At 36.9% G+C, this 11,196-nt stretch overlaps 1 protein-coding gene and 1 pseudogene across 3 annotated transcripts in view; both read right to left on the reverse strand.

The window, feature by feature from the left end:
• The window catches only part of Clec2d (C-type lectin domain family 2 member D), a 37,042-nt gene extending 30,778 nt beyond the window's left edge, over nucleotides 1-6,264 (reverse strand). For all 3 annotated transcript variants that reach the window (XR_009224860.1, XM_058572508.1, XM_046423958.2), the window contains exons 1-2: nucleotides 6,056-6,264; nucleotides 191-316 (exon numbers count right to left, since the gene is read on the reverse strand). Coding sequence is in view for 2 of the 3 variants with exons in the window: in XM_058572508.1 (XP_058428491.1) it covers nucleotides 191-316; nucleotides 6,056-6,134 (205 nt within the window). In the remaining variant the exon portion in view is untranslated. The remainder of the gene's footprint in view (nucleotides 1-190; nucleotides 317-6,055) is intronic.
• Nucleotides 2,676-10,595, reverse strand: LOC131423379 (poly(rC)-binding protein 2-like; annotated as a pseudogene).
• Nucleotides 10,596-11,196: the final 601 nt, after the last annotated feature.

The following is an 11,196-nucleotide window of genomic DNA, read 5'->3' on the forward strand; positions in this document are numbered from 1 at the left end:
ACCTGTATCCACCTGCTAGAAATTAACTTTGAAGACAGCAGGGATTGTTTTTTGTGTGTTTTATTTACTGATATACCTCAAGCACTTTATACAGTGCCTGACACATAACAGAGCTCAAAATTAAATAAATATTTATTGGCAATATAAATGTGTACAAGATATTGCATAGTTTGGAGGAAAAGTAACTTACCTGACAAAATAATGGAAAGTGTAATGACACTTGCAATTAGGATTGAGATAATGAAAAAGCACAAATAAATTTTGATAGGAGTTACAGGATATATAACTGCTAGAAGTTTTCTTTGAAGACTTTTACCTGCAAAACATAAATACCAAATACAATCTCATGAAACTCTTAGGGAGGAAAAAAATTGATTAGCCACAGAATCAACTCCAAGTTTAGTTTGTACTCTCCTAGTGCAAGTCTCTTCTACAAAAGATCCTGTCCATCAATAATATCCAGAGGGCTAAAGACAAGGGAAATGGAACTTTTTCTCTATAGGATTTTTCAATTTTTGGAATAAGAGACAATGAAAGTGTAAGACAAATCAGGAAGAAGAAGAGACATATAAACAATCCAGATTTGCCTCCATAATAAATAACCTGGCTAGAAATACTAAGGGATACATTACAAGATAAATAAAAGTAATTCATCTTTTTTTCTATTTAAAAGGCTAGATTTATTTTTTTACAGAGAAGTGTTTTTTTTCACATGCCCTTTAAGTAAAACAACTTATTGCCTAATTTCTTCCTTTTTAATTTTTTTATCTGTTCTTTTTAGTTATACATGACAGTAGAATGTATTTTGACATATCCTATATACATGGAGTAGAACTTCCCATTGTTGTGGTTGTACATGATGTGGAGTTACAGCAATCATGAACATAGGAAAGTTATAGCAAATGCATTCTATTCTCTTTCCCATTTCTATCTCTCCTTCCTTCCCACCATTCCTCTCTGTACAATATGATGAATTTACACTCCCCACCATCATCTATTGTGAGTTATCTCTATATTAGAAAGAACATTTAGCCTTTGGTTTTTGAGGATTAACACAAGAATTCTCAGTTCAATCCATTTTTCCAGAAAATGGCATATTTTTATTCTTCTTTATGGCTGAGTAATATTCCATCGTATTAAATATACCATATTTTCTTTATCCATCCATCTGTTGAAGGACACCTAGGTTAGTTTCATACTTTAGCTATTGTGAATTGAGCTGCTCTGAATATTTATGTGTCCTCATCACTATAGTATGATGATTTTAAGTCCTTTGGATATATTCTAAAGAGTAGTGGTTCCATTCCAAGTTTTCTGAGGAATCTCCATATTACTTTCCAGAGTGGTTGCACCAGTTTGCAGTTTCACCAGGAATGTCTTTTTTCCCCACATCCTTGCCAACTTTTATTGTTACTCGTATTCTGGATAATTGCCATTTTGACTCGATGTAATGTAGCATTTTAACAGAATAAGAAAAGAGAGGACATAGGAGCATCCCAAGAAATGCACCAAAAACATGAGAAAATTTTTACTTTTTAAAATTTTTTTTAAAAAATTCAACAAAATATTTAATGAGCAAAATTGTCATAGCAAATATGAAACTGCCCCAGAGAGGAAGAGAGGGACAGGGGCCTGGGGATTGTGGGGGTGGGAGCCTCTTGGGGAAGGCCAAAGAGAACCAACTAAGAAACAAGGAAAACCAGAGCTGGGACCAGGGAGGAACAGAGGGAGGGGGCTGTGATCCTGCAAAGGGGAGAGGGCAGGGCACTAAGGGCCAGTCAACAAAATCCAAAATAATTTGGCCATGAAATATAAACACAGTGTGTTCCTACCATGGGGAGGAGAAAGGGGTCTAAGGTGGGGAGGCTATTTTGGGAGAGGCCCTGGGGGTCCTACTTGCCCTGCTGTGCACCCCTCTCCATCCCAACCCCCTCCCTCTGTGCTGTGTGGGTGCTTGTCTGTGTGGGCGCTTGTCTGTGTGGGCCTGTGTGCACTTCAGTCCCTTCCCTTCCCTAACCTCCCACCCCTCGACCCCCCACACTTAATTGCTGCCATTCCAGTTGCTGCTGGCTGTCAGGCTGTCATTTCCCTGTCACTTCTCTTCCCATCATCTTCAGAGGGGGGGAAGGGAAGACAGGTGGGGAAAGAAGCCTCCAACCAGCCCTGCCTCCACCCTCCCCAGGCCACCTCTACCATAAGTCTAGCTGGTGGTAAGAGTTGCGGTCGCAGTATTTTATGACAACTATTTTATGACGCTATTGGTGAATTTGAGAAGGTCCTGCATAGATTTCTGGTAGTCATACAGAGGTGAACTCCACAAGGATCTTGCTGTAGTCAGGCACCTGGATACCATCTGTATCCAGGTGGACTTGAGGAGCTGTACTTGCTGTACTCATCCTGCAGGTCCCCCACGACCTCCTGTACTCCTCTATGGCCAGGCGCGCCTCTGTACTCCTCGTTGGCCAGGCGCACCATGTTCATGAGGCACAGGACCTCAGTAGGGTGGCCTCCCATCTGCACCTGGGAGCTCATCAGGCCCCGCACCTGCAGCACCATGGGTGTCTGGTTGATGGTGCTCATCATGGCCCTCTGCAAGAGCAGCATTTTTTCCCTGCAGCTGTATCCCATTCAGCCTGGTCTGTGACGATGACCTCAAGGAATCGAGCAAAATGCTATTAGATGTAATAAATGAAATTTATTACATTGTATCCAAAACTGTAGGATACAATGCTAATCTTTAAAAATCATTTCAATTTTCATATATTAGCAATTTTCAAATGCAAATTAAAATACAAAATCAGTACCATTTGTAGTGACACCAGTTAAGATAAAATACTTAATTGTAAGCCTATCAAAATATGTTCATAATCAGTATAATAAAAACTATATTAAAAAATAATAAACAGCTCAAAGAAGATCTAAATCAATAAAGAAATAAAAGATGTTCATAGATTGGAATATTCAACTCATGGATGGAATATTCAAACTATTTCCAAACAGGTTTATAAATCCAGTGTAATTCCAGGAAACACTTCAGCATGATTTACTTTATTTTTCGTAGAAATCAAGAAGGTCACTTTTTAATTATGTGAAAAGGTAAAAGAACTAATAGCCAAATTATTTTGAAAAAAAGATCAAATTTGCAGAAATCAGAGTTCTAGATTTCATGACTTACAAAGTAACAACAATAAAGACAATATCATAGTGGTAAATAAACACATAAAATATGCTTGATGTTAAGACTTTTGAGAAATGCTTGATGAAAGACTTTTGAGAATCACCATATGATTCTCAGAGTGGCAAACAAAACTAAACAAAGTCACAACAGCAAGTGTTGGTGAAGAACAGATGCAAATCATTTCATCTCCAAAGAAACCAGGGAGCCTCAGTTTAAACCATTCACAAGGACAAAGATACGTAGGATTAGCTGATTTTAAGCACAGTGTTATGTCGTTTGGATTTTAGGTTGACATAAAAATCTCAACATTCATTATTTTTAGTTCTATAGTAAAAGTATCTTAACAACTCAGTGCATCCTAATTTTCATATATTTTTCATTGTCATTAAGATAGAATAAAAATCCCTTGAATTTCCATAAAGCTCCAACTTGCCCCTCTGACTAGTCTTCTAAAAGTTCCTCCTTTCTCTTCTCCTTTTCCTTATAATATTTCTCTTCTTGCTTTTTTTACTTACTTTTTTGACATTAAAAAAACCTCAAGCATATACAAAAAGAAAAAAAATAATAAGTGCCTAAGTATCTATTACCTTTTCAACAATTTTCAAAATTATCAACATATAAGCAATCTTGTTTCATATGCATTTCTTATTCATCCCATCATCCCCCCCACACACATAGTCCTTGAATTAATTTAAAGCAACTCATTCAAATTTGAAAAGAATGGAGTTGATTATGACTGCTGGGTTTTGCATTGTGTTTAAATATTCTCTCCAACTCCAAGAAAGTAATACTGGCTCTTAATTTTTTTTTTCTAGCTGGTCCCTGTATGATCCATTTTCTTTGGTTGTAATCTAAAGAGTTTAAAGTCTATTATTTTAAAATACAAAACTTCCATGATATTACACATATTTTCAAAGTCTTGCAGTGTTTATCTTCCTGGGCCTGACATTTCACATAAAATAATGTTTTCTAGGTTCCTCTATGTTGTCACCAATTACATTATTTCATCCTTTTTGTTAGTGTATAGTAACCCATTGTGTATATGTCACATTTTCTTTAACGGTTCATCCCTTGATGTATGTTTAAGCTGATTCCATATCTGGGCTATTGTGAATAATGCTGCAATAACTTTGAAATGCTCATGTCTCTTTCCAGAGACTGGGGAGAGTGGTGGGAAGAAGATGGAAAATGTACAGTGTTACAGATAGGAGGAAGAACTGCTGGTGTTCAATGGCATAGCAGAGGGGAGGGATATAGTTAACAAAAACACAGTATATTTCTCAATAGCTAGAAGAGAGAACTTTTAATATATTCATCACAAAGAACACAAAAGTTTAAAGTGATGGGTATGCTAACTGTTCTGACTTTATTATTACAAATGTATACAAGAATCAAACAACATATTGTACCTTATAAGTGCATATTATTATTATGGATCAATCAAAAAGCTAAAAGTCAAAAAGCTGGAGACTTTGAGGGTAATGCTAAAAAACAGGTACCTAAAATGTCTTCTACCAGATATTTCAAATATCCAATAGGACTCAACACTAGAACTTTCTTACATATTACTAACAGCTGGAAAGATACTTATTTATAATACTTGGCATTTATTCCATTTGATGTTCATATTTGACATTGAATTTTTACTTTTAATTAATGCATAGTAATTGTACATATTTATTTTTCTTTTACCTTCCTTATACTGTGTACTTTTCTTATCTCTTTCCAAGAGATACTTTGTCCTGATAACCTTCAAATTCTTAGTTAGAAAACAGAATAGAATTTATCTCTCAGAGGAAAAAAAAATAAACCATATTTCTGGTTTAATTTAAACTTTATAGTTTTATGATCCAAACAACTTACTTAGCTTATAAAAGCAGTTAAGTTTTAGTAATGGGGAAATTACAAATTAGTAGCAATTTTGTAACATTTGTATTTAGAAACATAAGTTTCACATTTGAAATAGTTAATACTGGTCAATATTTGACCAATTTGATGTTTGATGAAATACTTAGTTCTACTTATGGAAACACTTATGGGCTTAGCTGATAAACATTAATATTCCTCAAGAATTTTCTTTTTTGTTAAGTTTGAATCCACCTCATTTTCCAGGAAATCCAAAATCCTGTGCACTCAAACAAAAGAAGAAAATAAACTAATAAACTAACAGGGGTGAAGGAAATACATATGTTTAGTTCATTTTCTTCTTTTAGAAAAACAGGTATTTCACTTCATTTTTTGCTAGGTTCACTTCCCTTTTTCTGGACTGCAATAGAAGTATCCATTATGTTGTTCTTCTTTCTCATATAACATCTCATATATTTTACTATAAAGTGAAAATGACAAAGGATTTGCTGGTGGAACAGTTCAGATTCCCTCCCTCACCCTGAAATCCCTACATTTCTCTTTAATTACAAAGGATAAGCAAACTTAATGTCCCAGCTTTCGCAGGGTAGATTGTCTTGGTAAGTGTATTACAGTCATTGGCATTGGAGTCTGCCATCACCCTGGGATATAAAGAGCATATTACTGAAAGTCACAGTGTGACTTGACAGTGTGTAAATTGCCAGAGACATAGGCAAAAGCGAGTACCAGAGGTCTGAACACAAGGAACAGTTTCCTCCTCCTCTTGTAATCAACTTCACTCTTCATTTATCTTGCTTCAGAAATATTTAAGTAACATATACCATGATACACTAACTAATATAACAATTCTATATCTATCCTCCCACCCACCCTGTCCCCCCTGCAACATATCACCTTCTATGGAGTCTGTAAAGTACTAACATGCCTGAAGTTCAGCTCCCTTTGTGATTTGGAGGCTGGAGAGTAAAAATATCCCCTTTAGTATTTTTCAAATGTCATCTTTTACTTTACCAGGTCCTGCTTTCTCCAGGCCATCCGTGAATCTAAGGTCTGTTTTTAACATTTCCACTGAAGCCTCTGCAGCTGTCATCTTGGTGCTCAGACAGGGGAGGAGATCTCTAGTGATCTCTTGGTGAAGACTGTATGCTGGTGGAGCACAGCTGCTCAGAGCAGGAACTGAAGAGCATTGTGAAACCTAAAGCCCGCCCTGGGAGGAACTTTGAAACTATTTATTCAAGCAAATTATCAGAATAATTTACTCACAAGTTTCTGGCTCTGAGAGAAGGAACATTTCAAAAGAGAAGAACTAGGGAACCAAATTAAGAGGAACATAATCAAAATAAGTTAAACTGATGAATGCTTTAAGATTTTAAAATGCTTTTTTAACTTTTCTAAAATGTTTTTTTTTTAATTTTTATTTATTTATTTATTTTAACTTCAGAGACCTCTCTCCTTCCAAGATGAAATAAAAAGGGCCAGTTTCAATCTTCTGAAATCAGCTTTTAGAGAAAGGATAAAATGTATCTAAATATCCTTTCAAGCTCAGGTATCATGCAATCAAGGAAGTGATCCTCAGACACAGGGGGAATAGGTAAGCCTAAGGTGTCCAAGTCACTCATCCTGACCTTTTTTTTGGTCCACACTCCTGCTACAGGCCTCTGCCCTCTGGGCTGAGCCTGCCAGTATCACCAGCACTCCGTGGTGGGTTTGCTTTTGGTTTCCATATTTTTGTGTTTCATGTCTCTGGATGAGGAGAAAACCCTGGAAACTGGAAAACAGGAAGGCAAGGCTTTGTAGGCTGGCCAAGGACACTTAACCCTCCTCTGTCTGGCAGTTCCTGTTCCTAGATCTGCTGGACTCCCTAACCCTGTGATGAGGAATGGTGGGGGGACACCCCTGTCCCAATTTGGGGGCAGACCCTGGGGAATCAGGGAAACCAAGCAGAGGCTTGGATCCAGGCCAGATTTCTGAACTGGGAGCAGAGAAAGATGTGTATGTGGAGCACAAGGGATTACGTTTTAGACTGTGAAGCTATTCATTTAAAGGAGGAAATTTTTATTTTAGCTTAGGTTTTCAGAGGTTTCAGTCTGTGGTCACTTACCCCCATGTCTGTGGGCCTTTGATGAAGCCAGACTGCTGGTAGAGCACAGCTACTCACCTTGAGACTGAGAGAGAGAGCCACCAATGGTCATCTCTTCTGTGGTTTTACCCATTTCTTAATAGCATTAACTGATCACTGATTCAATGAGATCAGAGCCCTCATGATCCAATCACTTCCTGGACTCTGAAAATTGCTGCACTGGGGACAATTTGACACAGGAGCCTATCTATATCCAAATTGTAACACTACTCTAAAATAAAGCCTATTACACTTTTAAAAAAGAAAGAAAAGCAGATGTCTTTCAGTGAGTTGTTTTCAGCCCAGTGACATAGGAACCTCTAATCATCTTCCACTTTGTAGTTTGCTGCTGCTTATAAATAGAAAGGACAGATGTCCTCTGCCATGGGATACAGTCAGATTACAATTTCATTCGGTGGCAATGCACTGGTTTCTGTCACATTTCAGAAGTAGCACCTCAATGACTTGCTGTAATTTTTTATTCTCTTGGGAGGTAAAGGAAAGTAAATATGATGTTAAAAACTAAATTTATTAGTTTATTCCCTATGAAATATTTTACTATTTATATGTATGTATAATATCAATTTTATCCAATAGTTGAACTCATTAGCTATTTGGAACATAGAATTTTGTCCCCGTTTTTCATTTTAAAAAATGGTATTTAGCTATTCGTTCCTCTCCTGATTGTTTTTGGAAATAGGAAAGATACTTTTCATTATTTAATACATATAAATATACCTGTTTAATTATTGCATATTAGGGATTTTTCACTTTTTTGAGTAAGAATTTTTTTTCAGAAATAAGAAAACTCATACATTTCTCTGTAAAAATAATGAAATTGTATAGGTATACCTAGTATAGCATGTCTTTTATAAAGAAAAGTGTCTATGGGAACTGAATTTGAGTGCATAACAATAATTTAAAAGCAACCTTTTTTGTTTTGTCTTTTTTGAAACTCCAAAAGACTGGCATAAAGGATCTGACTGCAGGCTTTGCATGTTGACTACACTTCTCAGGAACATCATCAGGGAAGGCAGTTTTAATCAATGCCTATTTTATATATTCAGAAAAAAATTTATTTCATGGGCATAGCAATATTAATTCCTGGAGCTGCATTCAGAATTCTCTTGTCCTCAGAAGAAAGGCAACGTTCTACCTCATGTATTATAATCTTTTGCTTATAAGGAGGAGGGTACATAAATGAGCATGTGATCACAGATTTTTTTATGACAGACCCACAAAATGTAAATAGATTTTGAGTGAAATAATTATTTGAAAAGGTTGTGGAAGCTGGCTCAAATATGCTTTATTTCTTATGATCTAATCAAGTAAACAAATTGCAAACATATGTGTGAAAGGTGATATATAAAGTGCTAGATGGTGAAATTAATAAAAAGGCCTACAAAAGAGTACATAAAAACTAAAATTTCTTTCATTGAATGAAAAAACATTTCTGGGATTTTATTGACCTGCCTATATAGTAACATATCCAGAGTTACTGTGATAATTAGAGCCTCATCAGGGGCTGGAGTTGTGGCTCAGTGGTAGCAGCTCAGTGGTAGCATGCTTGTCTAGCATGTGTGAGGCACTGGGTTCGAATGTCAGCACCACATTAAGGAAAATGAACAAATAAAATAAAGGTATTAAGTCCATTTAAAAAAAGATCCTATCATAGAAATAACAACTTATTTATCTCTTTTTTTTGCCTTAGAGTGATATAGTTTGAAGTATAATTGTGGACCACTGGCAACCCATAAAACTATATTACCAGTTAAAGATGAGTTAAATACAGAATTGAAAGTAACTATAAATAACAAGTTGACATTTTCATGATGTCCAAGCCTGTGGACTCACTTTACTGAACATGATATGAACTAACACAATACTATTTTAGTCAGTGGTGGATCACTATCGGCATGAGTTTCACATGAGGCATGAACAGCAGGCCATACTAAAAAGTGTGATGCTACATTCCATCTTTTAATTTTTTTTTTAAATTCCTGACATTACAGCACTAAACTGAAATGTGTTAATAGTCCACTCTTACATTTCCATGACAAACAGAAAAATTCATGAGCCAAAAAAAAAAAAAAGGAGAAGCTTATAAAACTAAATATACATCTCAGCATTGATGGCAGAACAAAGAATTAAAATGCTTTAATTTAAAAAGCATAAGTGAATGATAAAGTGTGTAGAAACTGAAAATTTACAAATTATTTACAACCTGGAATCGTTGACACAGATGGATCACGGTGAACAACAGAAAGGGATTATGGATGAATCTGCATTGTTCTAGCAGTTCCTCATGCCACTCATCTCCAAGGAAAGCCTGACATTGTTTAGATACTGAGCCAAGATAATGCTGGCAGCAGATCCAGGGATGGTAACTTGCCTATCAGTAGATCCTTCCACGGGGTTTGCAATTTTGATCTGCGCCCCATACATCTGATGGATCTCACCTTGATGCCCGATTATGCAGCTGATCAAGTTGTTTGGAATGGTGAGTTCATGAGAAGTAGTCTGAGCAGATGCATACAAACCTGCCCATAGTCTTTCACCTCAGAGAGCTGGATCCAATGCCACTGAATCCGGTGTTGTCATGCGTCATAGGAAAATGAGACTGTTGCACTGCCAACTAGTGCAGCTTGGCCAAATCTGGCTGTGGAATACACCATCCTTGAATAATATAAGCCTGATCACCAGCAAAGATGATGGGAGAATTTAAGGGCTTGGGCCAATAGAAGACGGCCACGTTCTTTGGGGCGGGGACAGGGAGAGAATCTCCAATGTGACATTGCAGATCTGTTTTGACACACTCAATAATGGATTGAGGAATACCAGCAGTAGAGATGGCCGGTTCAGATGAATTGAGGAGCATATCCCCTGCCACCTGGACTTGAGTCCCTGTACACTCTCATAATTTCCTTAATCTTTTCCCATGAGAGAGCCAAACTGACTTGCAGGGCCTCAGAGTGATAGGGGTTCAACTGTCAGCTGTGCTGTTGGTCATAGAGCTGTTGATGTCTTCTTCTGGTTTATCCATGATCATAGCAAGGGCTGTGAAGATGGTATTAGTGGGTCCAGCCAAAGTGATAATTCTCCCAGGACAATTCCCTTCTGAGATGTTGATATGGGCACCACTCTCCTCATGCATCTTCTTAACTGATTCTGCTTTCTTTCCCATGAGACTGCCAGCTTCCTTTCCATGCATAAGTAGCCCAATGGTGAGAGTGACATTGAATCCACCTTCAATCACAACGGTGAGCAGCATTATGGAGAGCTGGATTTTGAGTGGTCAAGTCTTTGGTCACTGGTGGGGGTGAAAGCCAAAAACTGCAGATGAGAGACCACTGCGGGGGGAAAGAGGGGAGCTGGCCAGAAAGGAAGGCTGGAGGCCAGGAGAGGAACAATTAGAGTGAGCAGGAAGGCACAGGGGACCCACCAACAGGGGAGGGTAGAAAAGGAAGGGTGGGGTGGAGCAGAAAGGGAGGAAAGAGGCCCAGGTGGGGGAAGGCAGGAGGGAGATTGGGCAGGAGGGAGAGGGCACAGGCTGAGGCTGCTCAGGCCACCGCCTCTGCTGGTCTCTCATTTTCTTAAGACAGTAAAAATTAATTATAAAATTTAAAAGATAATTTGTTGTAAGTTGTAATTAATAAGTTATTAAAGTCAAAATTTGAAAATACAGTATTATTTCAAATTACTTTTAATAAGATTTAAAGATAAATAATCTTAGCTTGTTGAAATTATCTTAAAGCATCTTGTTTTAGTCTCGTGGAGATATATATATATATATATATATATATATATATATATATATATATTTGAAATTGGTTCCTCTATTATGAGTGGCATTGAAATGAAACAAATACCATTGCAGAGGAGAGTGACTATAGTTAATAATAATAATGAATTAAATGTTTCAGAAAACTAGCTAAGAATTTTCACCACAAAAGTTGATGAGATAAACATGTTGAAGCTGATTTAAACATTTAATATGGTATCTACATATCAAAATATCACATAGTACAAATTA

Source organism: Marmota monax, unplaced genomic scaffold (genome assembly GCF_021218885.2).
Source record: "Marmota monax isolate L192 unplaced genomic scaffold, Marmota_monax_Labrador192_F-V1.1 WCK01_AAM20220418_F8-fsc00488, whole genome shotgun sequence".
NCBI lineage: Eukaryota > Metazoa > Chordata > Mammalia > Rodentia > Sciuridae > Marmota > Marmota monax.